The sequence below is a fragment of the Phalacrocorax aristotelis genome, chromosome 6 (genome assembly GCF_949628215.1).
Source record: "Phalacrocorax aristotelis chromosome 6, bGulAri2.1, whole genome shotgun sequence".
Classification (NCBI taxonomy): Eukaryota; Metazoa; Chordata; class Aves; order Suliformes; family Phalacrocoracidae; genus Phalacrocorax; species Phalacrocorax aristotelis.
Genome location: NC_134281.1, coordinates 21,435,341 through 21,453,996, shown reverse-complemented (window position 1 = coordinate 21,453,996; position 18,656 = coordinate 21,435,341). Strand labels below are relative to the sequence as shown.

Sequence of the window (18,656 nt, the reverse complement as noted above, 5' to 3'; positions counted from 1 at the left end):
AATGTGGCATTTATTACAACTAGGAGGACCTCCTAGCCTCAGGAAGAGAAATGATAATGCACCACAAAAAAACCCATTCCATTTAAGATCTTCACAAAGCACCATGATACACCAGGTACTTAAAAATTGAGTCTAATCTCATGGCTTTCAAATATAAAGCCTGTTACCTATAAACTTACCATTTCATGTTTGCCAAAGAATATGAGGGAGTAAGTAAAGAATCTTTTGACACGTTTTCAATCTTCTTTCAATGCCAAATGAATTCGGAAGACAGAAAAAACAAAGAGAAAAAATTACTCAGACAAACTTCGGAAGACATAGAGAAGAAAACAGAACAAAATTTCAGGAAAAAAGGCAGTTATAATTCTTCATCTACTCCATACTCTGGATATTTGCTTTTTGATCTTCTGTCCTCTGACTTGTACCTCTCAAGACAAGACAGTTTTCAGCTTTCTCATCTCAGCAGTGTATTTCCCCAACCATTGAATTGCCATTGAAACTCTGGTTTACATGAAAGAAATAAGAAAGGATTCTCAGCAGAAAAGATCTGCATGACCATTCACCTCTAACAATGCTCACAGTCATACCCTAAAACACCTGAGCTTCCCATCCTTCTGCACAGGAAAGATTTTGCAAGTCTACAAAGGAGCAGGTAGGGTAGGGAAGACTGAAACTTTCCCTTGGTAGCTGTCTTCTTGAAGGCCTACAAGGATGTTTTGTGGAAAAAAACCCAAACCAAACCAAAACACAAGAAGGGAAGTGTAGAGCACAGGCCAATTACCCTCAGAAACTTACTGTACCTTGGTTAGCTACAGGGCAGCTGAGGGAACTGTTTCTTCAGTCCTTGGGGGTCTTTAGCAATGGTGCTGCAGTACAAGCTTCAATCCAGAGGCATGAGGAGTCCCCAAGAGAAGGCAGTACAGGCTGCAGGCTTAAGTGGGTGCAAAGGCAGCAGGGACATTTCCTTGTGAAGCACCACTGAGACTACTACTGAACCTACCAGATGAAATAAGAGATGGTGTCTCAGGCACAGCCAGGCTTTCTGAGATTTTGCTCGGCCTTCTGACGCCAGGGCATTACAGAGCTCCGTTGGGCTAGATGCCGAGAGAGGTGAACAGTGCCAGGGAGCAAGCACCTCCGTTCAGAGCGAGGTTGTGCATGACCAGAGCTCTTTGGCCAGCTCCCTTTGAGCCCCATTGCTCAGGAGCGCCTCGGAGCTCACATCGCAATCCCCCTGAAGAGTGCTGCCTGCTCTGGCCGCGTCTAGAGCTCACACCTTCCCAGTCACAGCACTCAAGACTAGAAGGACAAAGTGCTGCCACCGAGTTCTCTTATGGACCCTCTGCACCTCCATTCCTTCTGCATTGCCTCTTTATTGGCAGAACAGCCCACCAGGGCTCCCAGGTTGCCCTGCCTTCCTCCGAGAGGACAGCCGCTCCCTACTTTAAGGAATCAACTTTCATGCTGCATTAAGGCCTGTCAGGAAGGCACTTCACGCACACACCATGAGACCAGACACACACCCCATGAAGAGCAGAGGGTTGTTCAAATCTGTACAGCCACCCCGCGGGATTTCCTTTGCGCTTTGGTCACCGTTAGTCTTTGACTCAGCCGTCTAGCTCTCCGCCAGCTTCCGCAGAGCTGTTCGGCAGTCGCTCTGTAACCAAAGCTGTTCTCCTTCTTGCAGTGTAGAAAGGTACTTGCTGGTCTCCAACAGAAGGGAAATCCTTGCGGATGATTGCCATTTCCAGGCCCCTTGTTACCCTCCCATAGAGCACATGATTTTTTTGCTCTGGAGGGCATACGGCGGGACTCAAGCCCTCAGTAACAGGTACTGCTCTGACTCTGCTGAGCTCCGTAGAGTCTTTACTCTTACCAGGTGTTTGCGATCTCTCCTAAAAATGACTTCTTGGCTTATACTGCAAGAAGGAAGCCTTCAGTTGGTACAGTAGCAATCGTGTTGGGGAACAGGACCCAGAACTGGGGAGCGCCCTTTGGCGAGTGTACGAACACAGCCTACAGAAGCTTTCATGTCACTGAACTGAACTTTTAAAGAAAAGTAGCTTTGCCACAATTCTCCCTAACCTAGGCAAGGAGGATAGGAAATTGGTACAGGCTTGTCCAGAAGGAAACAAAGTTGAAGCGTGTCAAAAGTCGCTGGGGCCAGGGCATGTGATTTTGGTGGGGTGAGCCGTGAGTGCCGCGCCAGGTGGGCCAGCACAGCCCCCATTGCCAGATGGCAGCAGGGGTCCCGGGGGTGGGTGTGAACTTCCATCGGGGGAACTGAGTGAGCTGCGGTGCCAGCGAGGCCCGAAGCAGAGGGCCATGGCGCTGGGCAGCTGGCCCAGGCCAGCCCGCAAGGAGGGACATCTGGGCAAGGTGCTGCCTACATGCGGGGAGAAGAGAACCCTCTGTGCCCAGCCCCTAATGCTGCCCCTCCAGAAAGGGAGAGGAGGAAGAAGCCGACAAATGAGTGTGGGATCTCCCAGTGCAGAGACTAACAACCAACTTTATTGTGCCACAAGATGGGGATCAGGGCCAGCACTCCTTGCTTCTCCGGGTCAGCCTCTGCCTGGTGACACAGCATGTATGGTGGAAGGGAGAGAGCATCTGGGATTATGACAGTTGTGTGAGCCTGGCCACCTGTGAGTGAAAGCGCACCCACCTCCCAAGGGTGAGCTTGGCCAAGCCTCTCTGCTCTAGGAGACTCTGAGTACTTACATCCATCTAGCCTAAGAATGAGACCATTTAGGTGGAAATACTAATTTATCAACAAGCGTGCAACAGCAGCAACATTTGTCTTAATATTTATTAATGTACACATTCAACTGAAAAAGTAGAAAAATGAGGTCTGTGAATAAATACAAATTGTTCCATTTCATGAAGTCTTCACTGTTATACAGGTATTTTAATGATGTTCTGGTCAACTTTTACTCTAAAAATAATGCATTCCAAGTATTTGGAAGTGAATCTCAAAGAGTATCTCTATTATGTTTGGGAGAATACATTCTATATAGTCTTAAAGACATGGAGCTACCTGCTATTTCTCGACCCTGAGAACACAGCAAAATAACCCCGTGTTGTCTTTTTTTACATGATCAAACTTTATAATCTTGAAAAGCAGCAAGTCACATTTAAACCATATAGAGAAAAATCATAGCTGGATACAAACATTGATTTGGCACAATAAACACATACCTATTTAGAAACAGAGTTTAACAGTAATTTCCAATATTACTTCCAATCAGATCTTTGAAAGACTAGAATTTTGAAAGTAACATTTTTCTGCAACTTCTTCAAAGAAGAAAGAAAACATTTCTGGCCAGTAAGGTAAGGAAGATTTATTGTTTTGCTTTCACTTTCCTTCTTGCATCTTTATGCTTCTTCCGGCATTCCTAAAAATATTTACATTTTAACTTAATATCATGAGGAGTTTCTAAATTTATGTTTGCCTCAAACATTTGTTTTACATGCTATGAGGTAACTGGGCCTGTACAATAGAGAGAAACAGTACTTCACCTCACTGGACATTACAGCGTGATGTTATACACAGTTCTGTACTAAAAATTGTTAGTTTCCTGGTAACTACGAAGTTTCAAGCCCTTTAAAGGTCCTGAATTAATTTTCATTGCAAATTAAGTAAATAAGCAGCCATGTTCCCTCCTCATGCTGTTCTTTCAGCTGCAGTTACCAATAACAGATGTTAAAATACTCACCTGAAGCAATAAGCTACGTCTGTCTTCCCAACCATCTTTTTCTTCAGTGAGGTCTACTGTTCTACAAAACAGCTTAGGGCCCTCTGCACAAAACAAGTAACAAATTGATATGGTTAAACAGTTCTGAATATGCTGCTGTTTTTAAGTCTCATGAGCAACACAGCAATAAAGCCAGAAAGCCTATTCTTATATTCCTGTCTTGCCCCTATAACATGGTTGGGTCAAACAGAGATATGTATTACAGCCAGGTGCACTAAGAAAAATTAAAGGCAGCATCAGTTTTCCTTAATATGCTGAAATATAAATTGCAGCTAAACAGCATCTGTTTCATTAAAAGCACAGCATCCTTATCCCATGTGTACCAACAAAGTTTATGCTTGCTAAGGATTCAGAGCTCAATTTTAACAGTCTCAGTTTTCATCAGGTAAAATGGAAGATTACAGTACAATATCTGTATTAGCACAGTAACTTTTACAGATACATTTAATGATAGTTTTCTAATATGTCTCAGGAAACAAATGTTATTTAAGGCTGTCTTGATAATTTATTATATAAAATAGCAAAAGCAATTGTTTTCGTTGCCTGAGGGCAACCCTTAAACATCTCATCTGTGTTTTAACTACAAAACATTAATAACTAGGCAGTATCTTTTTCTCACTGAATTTCAGTAAGAGTTAAAAAAAGGCATGAATGAGTTCCATTATACCTCTTAGTCGTTCATCATCTTTGGAGAAGAAGAAAAATCTAGCCCTTTCTGTCTGTGGTAAAGAGAAAAGCCTAGACAAACACAAAGGAATTTTAGCATCATAAAAGTTACTGTCGAATTCCATTAACACAAGTTAAAATTGTAATGCTCCAGTAAAATACTATGCATTTAGAAACATTACTCTATAGTAACCAAGTATAGCCTTCCATAAAAAAAGGTTTCTTAAAACAATCTTAATTTATATTTGACCTTTCACCAAACTCACTACCGAAGTTAAGTTCTCATGCATTGAACTAGAAACTCAGCTTTTATATTCAACCTCAAATCAAGTGTGGTACGCAGATTTTTGAATGTTTCATTCTGTGCAGCAAGGAATGGTTTCCTAAGACGACTCCCATTTTTCAGAGATGTAGAACAAACATCTTTGTTTCCCATAACCTGAGTGCTGCTATTAAATTCTCATAGCAAACTACTGCAATCAAGTAGAGAATAAATACAAATATAACTTGCATTTCTTTGTCCCTTTCACTTTCTGATGCCTCTGGCTCATCATCACCCTCAGAACTGCTGTCTTGGAAGCGTGGATCTTCTTGCCATGTGACTTTTACAGGTTTTATTGTTTCAAGTATGTAGGGCTCTGCAATAATATCACAATTAAAAACCAGATTATTTCCCTGCTTGCCAGCAAAAATGTCCAATTTAAGTATTTCACTCTGAAGTAGAAAAGACAGATTTAATAAGGACAGAAACTTCCCCTCCAAGGTTTTCTATCACCCTCTGGGCAAGTATGAATTTAGTTTGCTGTCTCATATGTCACAAATTCACCCTCAAAATTCACAACTAATATCACCACAGCATAGGGAAAAAGTGCTGGAGTCATTCTGAAGCTTGTTTAGGATCCAGGCTTCTATCCAGTCACTCCAACCTAAAAATCATTATTAACTTAGTCGGGAGTAATTGTGCCTATTCATATTTTTAGCTTGTAAAAGTTGGAGTAAAAGCTTTCTTTCACTGTGAACTATCTTATTAAGTTCCTTTGCCAAGAAATTCATAATGCCTTAGCTTATGTCATTTTCATGTATGTATTCCTGCCTATAGCATACACAGACAGTTGCCAGAAGCCCAGTTGGGCTTATGGTACCTTATACACGTACTTGAGCCCTTACTACTTCATCTTGCCAAGAGGACTGAGGTTATGAACTTGTTGTACCCTTTTCTTTTAGCTGATAAGCACAGTTCTTGTCTGGATGACCAGAATAGAGAAGACAGCTCTTGTACAGTCTCTCTCTAGCAATATAAACAAGTTTCCAAACCCAACAGTAACTACACTATGAAACACAGTGTTTTATTCAAGAGAAAGATGAAAAAATTATACTTTGGAAAAAAGCAAGCATTTGCAAGTTTAACTTGTCCCCAAAATAACCATCATTTGTGCTCAAAAAAGACTACTATCCACATGTTCTCCCTTCATGGTTTCCATGTGACACACATGCTCTTAAGTCAAGTTAAACAAAAACAACAACAAAAATAGTCACAAACAAATCACCTCGGCAACCAAGGTATGTCCAATGGAGAGAGACTTGTTTGTGTCAATACAGCAGCTAACACAGTGGCCCTGTTGCCACCAAACAGGATTCTTATGCAATATAAGCCAAATATTGTTCATAACAGCAAATATAAGACACAGTGCTCAAGTGTGGTTCTCAGTGCTACGAACTTTGTGAACTCTGAACTCATATTTTCCACTCTGTTCTAGAGATCTCTTACATATTCTGAAGCCTGTATTACTGCATTCAGGAGACATTGAATACTTTATGAAGTCAGCAGAAACATGGGGGTTTGTTGGTTTTTTTTGTTGTTGTTTTTGTTTTTGGGTGGTTGTGGTTTTTTTTGTATTTCAGTTAACTTCACACCGTTCCTTTTATTTCTTACATTACTACTTATTAAGTGACTCGATTTCAGATTTTTAATCTTTATTTCATAACATTTGATTTTATCTTAGGACACTCCACGAATCATGTGTCATTCAGTTTCAATTTTCTAAAGGTACAAGAATGAAATTAAGTACATAATAAAATGTTCTTCATCTTGGGGTCAACTCTAAGGTTTTCTGCTGCTCATAATACTACCTTAATTACCACACATTTTATTTAAAATCTTGTTGCTTTATATGAAAGCTGATTTGGCATGCATATAATCTTTTCCCCTGTTTGAGAAATTCAGTGGATGACAACAAGTTTTTCCATCACTGTTCAAAAAACAAATAATTCCCTCTCAGAACATCCCTTCCAAAATTCCTGGGATGCAAGCATGAATTAACTGTGATTAAACTACAACAATCTTGGCTAGTGTAAGAGAAGATCATAATGATTTTGCATAATTAGTTACTTGTGCCTCTGAAAAAAATCACCTGGGTTCTGCATTTCTATACACTATATAACTCTACAATGCCTGACCTAAGTTACTCATTAGAAATTGTACTATTACGTATGTTCTGCTGTTACCTTCCTTTATGCCCGACTCCTCCATGTCTCCAAAGAAGGAAAATGTGAAACCACTAGGCTCCTGAGCTATGTTACTCCCAACGTTAGATCCCAAATAGTCAGGTAGCATAGAGTCCTCTGCATCATCTTTGTCCCAGGGTATTTCTTCATTTTTTTCTGGTTTGCTCTTTGAAGATCCAAACAACTCTTTTAAATCAACAGCAATATCATAATAAATTTCTTTAGACACTTCAGGCAGTTTCTCACTCTCTTCCCTCTTCTTCTTCCTTTTAGCTTTACTGAAATGAGATTGTTGAAGGGTAGTAACACAGCACATTTATTTTAAAAAAGAAAGGTTCCCTAAGAGGCAATCTTGCTATTAATGTCTTCCTAAACTTATCTAAGCACATAAATGAGTAGTTCACTTTCAAGGTGTGGAGTTTTCTTTTTCCCTTCTTTCTTAGCAATTTCAGGTTCTGGCAATAGGATATTTCCTATTGCCATAAAGAGGTTTATAGGGCATATATAGTCATATATAGCATGATTATCCTTTTGGTTTAGAATTTTGACTCATTTATTTTCACCTCCTGCCATTTACCCACCCTTTGAGGGTAAGCAGTGGCGAAACGTCAGAGGTTTGGCTCCAAAGGCAGGAGTAAGTTTACATCATAATTAACCACAATCTGACTTTTAACTTAATACATGATAGCATCTAGATGAAAATACTTAGGACAGATTTCTTTTCTGGCAATAGAAATGTTAAGAGCTAATTTTTTTCTTGCAGATTTGCAAACCTTAAAGTTTATGACTTGAAGCAAAGGGATAGCCTGAATGGGAGAAAAGATAGAAAATATTATGCAGAGAATAGATGGACTAGAAAGAGAAGATGACATTACATGGTATTTTTAGTGGTCACAATTCTTACTAGAGCTTGATTTTAGCAACAGCAGAGAGAACTAATGAAGAAATATCAGTCTGCATAGTTTCAAACTCAGTTTTCTGCTATAGCCATCTTTCCACGGGAAGAACCATCACTATTATAGTTACCAAGCTGTAATGTTACCTCTCTTTTTCTGTAGCACTTGGTTTCCTTTCAAAAACTGCATGGTCCTGTCTTGTGGGATCATAGCGGAGGGCATTAATATCTCTATAAAAATAGGAAGGAAAAGGAGAAGCCATAAGACATTCTAAATGCTCAACTGAAAGCTACCCTAAACCTTTACAGTCAGATTCAAATTCACATTGACTTCTTTACCAAAAAGGCTCCAAACCAATCCAAATCTTAACTGGCATTTAGAAAGTACCTGCTAGTCAGTGTCCAGGTCAGGAAAAATTATGAACAGAAGTGGCTTTAATGAAATTGTAGTATTTAATGTAAAATGTAGACCTCAAGTTGTGTGTATTATGCAGTAAGTTTATACCCTCACCTATTGATTTTGAGGAGCTGCATCAATATAGCTATCGATATATCTATTTCTTCTAGTACCAATTGTTACAGAAATTCAAACAGTCCGAGGGAAAAAAAAACAAACTAAAAAAAAATCCCCAAACCAAAACACCATTATGCCCACCTTTCAATATTTAAAGGTTTTAGGGACTTTAAGCTAAAGCAGTCTAAGATTTAGACTGACCCCAACACTAGTGTAGTAAAGCCCACGCTGCCTTATGGCAATGCAAGAAGGTAATCACATATTTCCCCTCCTCTCCCTCAATAATTACAGCATAAATTAACTACTTTTAAATGGTTATATACTATATCATTAACTGGGTATTAGAGAACATTGTAATTCACAAGACTTTCCTAAGATGACCTCTGGGATTGCATAGATTATTTTCCCCTCTACTTGGTCTTTGGAAAATACATTAATATTTTTACAGAAGCCATAGAATTAAATATGATTGTGCAGCAATCACAGTGGTATTTAGCAGTCAGCAGTCAACTGATACAACTCCAATAGTGGCTGTTGGTAAAAATTTACCAACTGCACACTATTTTATTACTCTTACCACTACTAACTTCCACCAATTCAGTCCACAGACCGATTTCTGTTAAAGTGCATAGTTAAATGTCACAATACTTCCCATAGTACATTTCCAAACTTCTCATCCTCTAATGAAGGTTAGAGCATGTCCAACAGCAACATGTAATAAATTCCTAATCTAACGAAGAAATTTCTCAAAAGCAGAAATACAGATAAAATGAAAAAAAAAATTCTGCACTGAAAAGGAAGCTTGATGTTAATCACCCATGGGACAGAGGAAACAATAACCTTATTAACTCCTATGGAAGTTAGAGTCCAACTTACTGACCTACTGCCCAACTCATATGTTCTTTGTTTAACCAACTTAAGTTTGTCTCCACAGAGAAACTATAGCTTAATAGGCAAGGACTTATTAAAATATTTATTTCCATAACCAATAATCCAATCATTCAAAATCTACTACAAGAAATTCAAGCAGGCATCCAATTTTTTTCCCTGAAAATAACTACTGGCTGTATAGTCTATTGGTACACTCCAATTGGGAAACTCCATTAAAGGCTGACTTCAAATGCACACAACAGAGAAGGAAAGACTTTTCTCAGTTAGCTAGGCAGAAATTTTAGTTATGAAACACTAGCAAAAATCAAGCTTTCCTAAAATTCCTTCCTTGCTGATAATAAATAATTCATACTTGAATTTCTTAGCACTTGTGGCTGTTTTAGTTGACTTAGGGTGTTCCAGGTTGATATTCAACAGGCTTCCCAGTATTTCTAGATTTCTCTTTTTCTCTGCAGCAAGCTCTTCTTCCTCATCTGCCTTCAAGATGTTTGTCTCTGCTAAGAGAAAAATAAATTCATTATTTTTAGCTTGCCATGACCTGAATAAGCCTGTAATATTTGATACATAACATTACCATAGCAGTAGAAGAGCTCACACACATCAACACATCACTTCCTTTATTTTAAGACTAGAGGCTTTCTTCCCTGCACTATAGAAAGTCTTTGATTAGAGATGTCTTGGGCATCCATTTCATGTGAAGATTAGGTCAGTTATTTAACCTGTTCCCTGCTTATATCACGTAACTGTGCAACTAGTCTACCACCGATAGATGCTGTACAGAAGATCACATTAAAGCAACTAAGGGAGTAGCAGAACTAGGCAAAAATTGAAGTTTCAGAAACAAATTATGAATCTTGGAAACTAGGTTAACAATTTTGGGTTTTTTTGAGGGGAAAGATATTTAAAAATTTTTTACTGTTTCAGCTTTTCTGTCTTCTGCTCTTTAAAAAAAAAAATAAAGAAAAAAGAAATCTTCCTTTCTAAGGCTGCTAAATCAGCCATGGACTGCAGGATGACCACAAAACAGTTTAAATGAATGTAAGGGTCAATGACTTTATTTTAATATGTCATCACTTATCCTGTGAAAAACATGGATAAACATGTTCTGATATCATCCTGTGTTAAAAAATATTTTAAAACATTGATTTATCAACCAAGTGCGTCTCCTTCAGGCATTACAAATACTTTGCAACCTATAAATTTGACCAATACGTACAGCCACAATAGAGTTGGGTTATTTTCCTTAAGGAATCACCAGAGAAACAGATGTAGTCCGTAAGTTGCTTCGAGCATCCAAAACTACGGCTCCATGATATATCTTTATTACTATCATTAACCAGGAAATATGAGCAGGTTTACCTTCTTCACTGTCACTTTCAAGGAATCGAGCATCCATGCGAAATCTTTCATCTGTGCCAAATCGTGATTGCAATTTCAAGAGCTAAACAAAATGAAATACATCCAGTTAAGCACTGGAGAAGAAAATCATCAACATTCAGTAAGGTTTTTTTTTACTATATTTATGACAATATACATATGTATGACAACATACATACATATATTTATGACCTTTAGCTCTTGATGCCTTTCCTAGAAATTTCTGTATTCAAAGACAACAACATCAGAGAAACTCCTCCCGCTCCCCAAGACACTTTTTTGCCTCCATGGCTACTGTTTTCTCTACTTAGGAGAATTCTATTGCAGGTTTGTCAAAATCACATTCAGCAAATATGCAAACCCACATGCTATGTTCTTCTGAAGTGGCCTTACGGAGACTTAAAAGTAAACTCAATTACATTAATGGGTTCACTCACTTTTTCACCAGCTTTGCCTTCAAACTGGGGCTTTATTTTGAATCTCTCATCATCTGTATCATCTTGCTCATCCTCACTGCTTTCAAACAGTCTGCCTGAAGTTTTAGGAGCAGATTCACCCTTTGTTAAACAAAAAGAAAATACAGAAAAGCAGCCGTTTATGTAAGTTTGAGAAAATACATCAGCATCAACTTAGTTAACATGCTCCCCAGTTTATCTGAAAAAGTGGATTTCTAGAACAACGAGCTCACTTGCTGATCCATGTACTTCAAATTTTACATTGTATACACACCTCGCAGAGTTCTGTTTTACAGTTACAATTATTACGTTTTAGCATAGGCAAAATATTCATGCAAAGGGTAACTCAGGTTTTAGAGTATAAGAGAGTTAGTTATAAAAACTAACTTTCTGATTATGTCAAGGGAGATAAATTAAAAAATACCAATGGCTAATTATATGCTTTCTGAACAAGCCTCATTTATGGTATAAACTCTAGGGCATAGTTTAAGTCAGTTGATAAATATCAATGATTACAAAAGGTAAGCACTCCATGGCTTTGAAACAATTTTCATAGAATTCCAGATTCTTTTAAAGAAAAGGTAAAATACAGGGCAGGGATTCTAAATACAGAGTAAGAGGTATATAAGTAAAAAAAGTACTAAATGTGAGGAAAAGCAAGCAAATAAGGTTTTAATTAAATAGTGAGAACGGTCCTAATCTTGGTACATTTATGAAGAAAAGACCCCAACAACAGAAAACGAATGGTTTCAAGCGTTAGGAGAGATGTGACTGAAAAATCTGATGCTACAAGAAGTCCTATTTCAGAAAAAAGTACTTAATTGTGCTGAAAGTATGGCGGTAAAGTCCTGAGGAGTCTGCTAAATAAGGTGTCAATTAGGTAAGGTGTAAAGAAGAAGTCCCCCATGACTTCTCTGGACCCCAACATCACTTTAAAAACAAGACACTGCATTAATACAGATTCTTTCTGCACAGTGTTGGAAAAAGCAGAGAAACCTTTTGTACTACTCAAGCCAAATTGCCTCACCTCCCCTTTGACTAAAGGCAGCGAAATTTCAAAACTAATTACGCCTAAGACTGTACGCCTGTAACAAACATTGTTTTTCTTTTACTCAGATTATGTTTTATACAAATCTCAATCTCCTTACAAATTCTCCAAGTTCTCCAGCTTTATCAGATGCATGGTTAAGTTCTTTGAAACCTGTTTCATGTTAGCAAAAAAGGAAGAACCATTCATATTAATTCAAACCTTATCTACTTTTTTCTGTCACTTCGCTATGAAACAGTCTTCAGAATAAAAGGCATAGTCACATTATTATGGAATTACCTTACAGAATACTGGACTTTTTCCCCCAATAACACTTACTTCTTCGTGCATATTTCCCAAACTCGCATCTTCCTTCAACATCTCATCTACTTCAGCTTCGCTTTCCAAATCTGAATTGAATATGATGTGTTTATGCTTGCCTGCTGGCTGGCTATCCTATGTAAGAGTGAAACTGTCATGTTAAACATATCAAATACTTGCTACAGTCATACATAAATAGCTAAAGGACATTTCCATGACACGAAAGAATCTGCTATTCTTCTTGCAACTCTAGAGACATTCCAGGAATTAGGTATGCATCGCATGTTGTATACGCTCAAAAGAGAACTGGCAATGTAATCAGAAATTCCAGAATATGATTTTTAAAATATCTTAAACTACATTTGTTAATTTCCCTTTTTCTTTTACTGCATGCTATTCAGAAGTTGAGAGTGTAATTACCAGATTTGAAAGAGCTCCTTGAATGAGTTTCTTCTGTAATTCTCTCTCTTTCTGTCTCTCTTCTAGAGCTGCCAGCCTTCTCTGGTTATCCTGCAACTGTTTCTTTTTTGTATTGGGTTCCTTTGAAGCACTAGCATGAAGGCAGAGCTCCTTATCTTTGAGAAAGCTTGTCTTCTTATTCTCAAATTTATTAGCTTCACATTCTGGATTTTTATTGCCTACATTCCTTTTCAGTTTTTTTGAAAGCAGTTTTGGGCTTTTCAGTTGTTGTTTAACATGTTTCTGTGATGCTGCAGCATTATTATCCATGTCATTGCTCTCATCTTCACTCTGGTCAATACTTGGAACAGCATCTCCATGCCCTGAATTTTGGTCTTCTTGCCAAGAACTCATATCTTTGCTCTCTCCTGGTAAATGTGGCCAGGACACAGGCTGATCGCTCTCATCTGCTAAGGAGGCAGCATCTGACAATTCCCTATGCTGTTCACAATGCATATTTTGTCTCCTTTTACTGCTGACTTCAAGTGAATATAATGGATGGTTCTTAGACTGCCTTTTAGATGACTCCTCCCCACAATAAGAAATACAAGTTTCAAGGCCTAAACTTTCTACAGAGCCCTTCTTTAAACCAGTGCTGTCCTTAGTTAACTCTTGTTCACAAAGGGACCCCATTCCTCTGAAGGGCTGATATTTCAAACGCAGATTATTTTGTCCTTTGGAGCCTTCTTCATCAGCATTCTTCTCCCCTGCTAAAATTGCAGCAACTACTTCTTCAGGACAGATACATTTTTTTTTAACTGCAGCAGGGTGAAATTTAGAAAGTTCTGTTTCATTTTCATTACTCTTAAAATTTTTTTTAACACTGCACTGACTAGGACTCTGTGTATTGTCTGATTCTTCTACTGGTGTCCCAGTGTTTTCAGTAGCTAATGCTTTAAAATCATCTAATGTAAGGTCTAAGCGACAACAGTTTTGCATCATGGATTCATAATCAGAACTGACTTCAGACTCCCCTTTCTCAGGCTCTGAATAAGAGCTTTCACTATCACTTGTCTTCATTGTACTGTTAACTGCTGTACTCCGCAAGGCAGCAATTCTGGATTTTTTAATTTTCCCTTTTCTTTCAATGTATTCTTTTAAATTGCAGGTTTTCAGTGAGGAATCATTCACCACATCGCATTTTTTGTTAGTTCGTATTTCTTTATTTTCCACCTTTACCCATTTAGAACCTTCTGAAATTGCTGTTTTCCTGCTACTTGGATCTGGAGTTTTACTTTCAGCAATAATTTCATCTGTATCTGCTAAATCGCAACTATTATTGCATTCTACAGTCTCTTTCTCTATATAACTTTCTTTGATAGCTTTCTTCATGGCATCTGGATTGCTTAAGGACCAGTGACTATTGTATTTTAACTCAAAATTATCCCCCAAAATTTCCAACCAGACACTTTCAGTCTCAACATTTTCAGCTTTCTGTATTTCTCTTTCTTTCTTCAACATTGTTCTGATTTCCTCTTCAGAATCAATATCACTATCAGAAACACTCATATTATGAGCTGTTACACCAGAAACATTTCTTTTATCTGGTAATAAACCTCTCCCTGATGTTTTACTATTAAGACTGCTTGATAGAGGCAATTTAGACTTCTCACTGGATTTGGATTTTGGTCTTTGATCTAGCTGTGATGACCTTGTGTTTTTTGAATATGACTGGCACCCAGAAGAGAGAGGTACTGCTCCATTCAGAGCCTCACTGCCCAGTTGCCTCAGCTTTTTAGGTGCCTTCTTAGTTACAGGGAACTCTCCTTGCCGCTTCTTGTTTATGCTGTCATCTCTCTCTTCCAAGCCCCAAGTAAGCTGGGATATAGGAACTGCATGTGTCAAGTCTGGCTCCAGCTTTCTAAGGTTATGGCAATATTTTGATGGGTCATATTTCACAATGTTAGCCCAAGTTAAGGAATTAAAGCAACTTAATTCTTTCAGCAAGCGGACTGCCAATCTTTATGAACAGGCCAAATGCTGCATGAAAGTACAACGGAGTCCTTTTTAATGTTATGACCATAAGCCTTCAAGCAACTGACTTGTAGTCTAAAAAATTATTCAAATCACAACAACTTACTGCAAGATTTACCTAGGGAATTCAATACATTAAGTATGACATAGTAGTCAATACTAAGATGGTTTCCCATATGACAGAAGAAAGAAGGGAATTGTGCCTGTGCCCAACCAATAGGAAAAGGATATTTTATTTTTTTGTTGACTCCTAAGGTGCAGGATAGGCAAGACTCTACCAAATTTACCAACAACCCATTTCTAAAAGAAAAGAAAAATAACCAGTGTTAAACAAAAAAGCAATGGAAGTAACTCTGGAGTAAAGCAAGATGTATATTCTTTGATAACAGAAACACCAATAAAGAATCATCTGTGACTAATTCTTTTCTCAAGTGAGATATGTTCTTATTGTGCAACTTTGCCAGTTTCCTTCTCAAAAAAGGAACACACCAAAACCAACCAACATCCCAAATCTCTACAACCTGCAAGTAAAGACTGACAATACAGAACTGAATTTCTTTACAAGTACTGTTTTTAACATAAGGCTTCTGGTTTACGAATTAATAGTGGTAACTGTACAGACAGGATAGCTATTATTTTCCCCTTTCCCACTAAAAAATTAAAAATCCCTCTATCGCCCTCCAAAAACATTCTGTGCTTAGCAAATAATTTTTGTTGCTTAAGTTTGCATGTTCAGTGATACTATTCCAAGTCTTACTTTTGTAAGCATGCATAGACTCTGCTGAAGCACAGAGATTAGTTCCAAACAACCCAGCTGTCAAAAATGTATATACTGTATAAAGATAAGGTACACATTCTCTTTACATGCTTTTAGCGGGTGACATTCCCAACATAAACAAGTAACAAAGCATTTCCTAATTTAACACAAGAGAAGACAGTATGAGCAAGATTATTTCCACCCATTACTTAGAACGACAGGAGCATTCTACACATCTACACACAAGGTATGTCTTTAGACTACTTTTCATAAGTTGGTCCAACACACTTGATAGAAGTTTCTTTACATAAAGCATAGGGATTTGATATCAATTTACATGTAATAAGCTCGTGCCTGATTCTGGATTTTGTTTTGTTTTAATTCTTTACACACCCACCCCATCATACCTTATGGTCTGGCACCTCTGTACCTGGTACTGCTTTCATGTGAAAGTCTACAACTCCAGCCTTTTTCAGTGATTCTAACAGACATACTTTGCCATTTCTCTGTGGCTTTTCTTTCTGCAGCTTTGCTTCCTTCCTCTCCATAGCGAGCCTGTAGCAAAAAGTACATTGTATGTGAAAAAAGGTCTGCCCACGGGCTACATTATAGCTGGCAGTGACCCTCTCCCACAGAACAGTAACCATTAAAGCAATAATGATGCAACACATGTACTATCTAATACACATCAACAGTCCACTAATGTCAATAAGAACTAGAAAGAATAAGAGCATAGTGGATGAAAGTACAAGCGTAATATTATCAGGTAAGCAGAAAAAGGATAACTCTAGCAACAACATACATTTTTTTGAACTGATTTTTACCTGTGCAAAAAGCTTTCTTTGGCCAACTCAATTTGCAGTGTCCCCCCTTTCCATTTTGTTTTATTTAAAACTGACATGCCTGTAAAACAAAGAGATGGGAAATTAATATTTTCTACATTAAAAAAATACAGTTTAGACTTATCTATGCCTCCTTCTATGATAGCCTGACGTTTCTTTAGTATGATCTTACACTCCATTACTCACGTGAGTCAAGTTTGTATATGAAAGGTCTAATACCCTAATCTTAAAGGCAAGAAAATCTACATCCAAAATTAAAGTTCTGACTTCAAGAGAGTCTGTATGGTTCAGTTCAAATACAAACCTGAAAATTCAGGTACATGTACCCTGAAGTTTCTATACTGCTGTCAGATATACTCTTCTGTAACTTAACTTCTGTACTTCAAAAACAAAGTTAAGGAGTACTAAAAAACAAAGGGAAAGTGTTGTACACAGAGTTTAAGGAATTCAAGTAAAGGGGTGAGTTAGCTTTTAGTTGCTTTCAAACAGCTTTCCTATTCTTAACAGCAGTATTCTCTAGATAAAAGCGCATATTACCAATCCCTCTCTTCGGGTGTGAGTACCTTCACCTGCCATTTTGCTGCTACATATTACACAGGTGGTTTTATAACCCTGACAGTAGTTTTGTAATCAAACTAGTTTGGGATTTGTAAAATTGCTTTAACAGAAACATGCTTTATGCAAACTCTCCTTCTGGGTTTCCTCTCACATCAAGTCACTTCCAATATTTTATGGACCTGATCAAAGCATTTGAAGCACATTTCCTATACCTTTTCATAAAAGGATGAGTTTGTTCTCACAAGTCACCTATTTCAGTCACAAGGAATCTTTTTAATTTGCTTACATCTACTTACTGAAAACTCTAGTAAAACTATTTCCATTAAAAAATTGCAGCTTAAAGAAAATAGACCAAATATGACAACAGAATGAAACCTTGACCGTGTCCTGATTTGGCATTAGATGTGTTATCAGTAAGGCAGCTTGGCTCAAAACGCAAGTTACTTAAAAAAATTAAAAAAGTACTTACACTTTTTAAGATCTGCATCAGAAATGCTGACACTGATATATGCAAAAGTTTTCATAGGGTTGCCTGCTCAATGATAAACATGCAGTTAATTTATATATAATTCCAGTGTTTCCTTTAAAACTGAAAATTAAGCTATTTCCTGAAAATAAAGTGTCACTGAAACAAAAATTCCATCACACATTACAAACTGAAAACCAATTCATTTTTAAAGGATGATGCAAAATTGTTACCCTGATCATCTTTTCTGGTAATAATTTCTGTATCCAAAACATGCCCAAACTTGCCAAATCTTTCTTGCAGTTCAGCCTTAGAAACCGTGTGGCCAAGCCCTCCAACATACAGGCGTTTTGAGACTTGTTTCTTCTCCATGTTGAGAGGTCAAGCTGTCACACCTGTAACGCACACTTTTTCTGTAAGAAGATAACAATAGCTCCCTGACATTTACATTGCAAGTAATAACGCAATCAGAACACCAAATTATGGAACAAATCGTTCCATAAGAAGCCCTCTACAAAAAACCTTTCGAGAAAAGCACTCCTTTGCTTTGCACTAAGTTGCACGCTCTATCCTGTACTCTCCTGCAGCTCAGCAAACACTACCCCGCTATAATTAACCAGGGTTTAAGCGTTGGTTTGTTTTTTTTTTTTTTTTTTAAAAAACCTTAGAGCTCATAAGCGGGTGCAGGACTGCAAATGCAAACAACTCTCAGCAATATAACCGTTCTAAGGCTTGTCTAAGGCAGGCGGGGGAAGGGGTTCCACCTTTAGCCCTTACTCCCGCCTCCAGGGAGAGGCCGAGAACCCCGCCAAGACCTACACCCCTGAACAGACGCTACCGTTCAGCTACCACTCTTCGCCGCCTCCATGTGCGAGCCTCCCAGCGTCACGCAATTTATCTTCCCTCTCGCATCCCTTCCTAGCCCTCACTCGGCATAAAGGGGGTTCCGCTTCCTGGGGCGGTTGGATTCCTGTTATTGTTGTCTCTTTCGGGTTCCTGTTTCCGACCGGCTAACTGTGATAGGAACACACAGATTGGGTCTTACATCCGCTGACGGTTTGGGCATAGCTAACTATGAAAGAGGGGGAGTTTCCTCAAGATATGAGCAAAAGAAAAGGAAATAGCTGTTAAGGTAATGCTTTTGCTGTTCATCTGGAGTAATGGTCTCCATAGCCACCCTTCAGGTGTCTCTGT

General features: G+C 38.2%; 2 protein-coding genes across 14 annotated transcripts in view; one reads left to right on the top strand and one right to left on the bottom strand.

Annotated features, from left to right (window-relative positions):
• Positions 1-2,791: 2,791 nt before the first annotated feature.
• On the bottom strand, positions 2,792-18,480 carry NOL8 (nucleolar protein 8). 9 transcript variants are annotated; one of them, XM_075096551.1, is made up of 17 exons: positions 18,392-18,480; positions 17,696-17,857; positions 17,466-17,528; positions 16,421-16,499; positions 16,004-16,151; positions 15,071-15,139; positions 12,827-14,767; positions 12,425-12,541; positions 11,041-11,160; positions 10,586-10,667; positions 9,579-9,723; positions 7,969-8,052; positions 6,927-7,204; positions 4,933-5,059; positions 4,423-4,493; positions 3,717-3,799; positions 2,792-3,395 (listed from the first exon to the last, which is right to left on the bottom strand). In XM_075096551.1, exons 2-17 carry the CDS (start codon positions 17,832-17,834, stop codon positions 3,342-3,344), a joined length of 3,600 nt encoding a protein of 1,199 aa, XP_074952652.1. In that variant the 5' UTR covers positions 17,835-17,857; positions 18,392-18,480; the 3' UTR covers positions 2,792-3,341. The 9 variants fall into 9 exon arrangements, with proteins under 9 accessions (XP_074952652.1, XP_074952649.1, XP_074952645.1 ...); XM_075096548.1 differs by having other exon boundaries at positions 17,696-17,875; positions 18,392-18,464; XM_075096544.1 differs by having other exon boundaries at positions 18,301-18,458.
• The window catches only part of CENPP (centromere protein P), a 173,062-nt gene continuing 170,170 nt past the window's right edge, over positions 15,765-18,656 (top strand). For 2 of the 5 annotated variants that reach the window (XM_075096571.1, XM_075096576.1), the window contains exon 1: positions 18,479-18,594. The gene's annotated coding sequence lies outside the window, so the exon portion shown is untranslated. Of the gene's footprint in view, positions 15,844-18,466; positions 18,595-18,656 lie in introns of those variants that run through there. The other 3 variants (XM_075096570.1, XM_075096568.1, XM_075096574.1) reach the window with 3 other exon arrangements.

What these genes read in the sequence shown, in the direction of transcription:
- NOL8 (XM_075096551.1), bottom strand. Translation starts at nt 17,834, where the DNA reads ATGGAGAAGAAACAAGTCTCAAAACGCCTGTATGTTGGAGGGCTTGGC. An exon ending in GGAGTCAACAAAAAAATAAA is followed by an intron (nt 14,768 to 15,070) that starts ATATCCTTTTCC and finishes ACTTGGGCTAAC; the next exon opens with ATTGTGAAATATGACCCATC. An exon ending in AAGGAGCTCTTTCAAATCTG is followed by an intron (nt 12,542 to 12,826) that starts GTAATTACACTC and finishes ACTCTTACATAG; the next exon opens with GATAGCCAGCCAGCAGGCAA.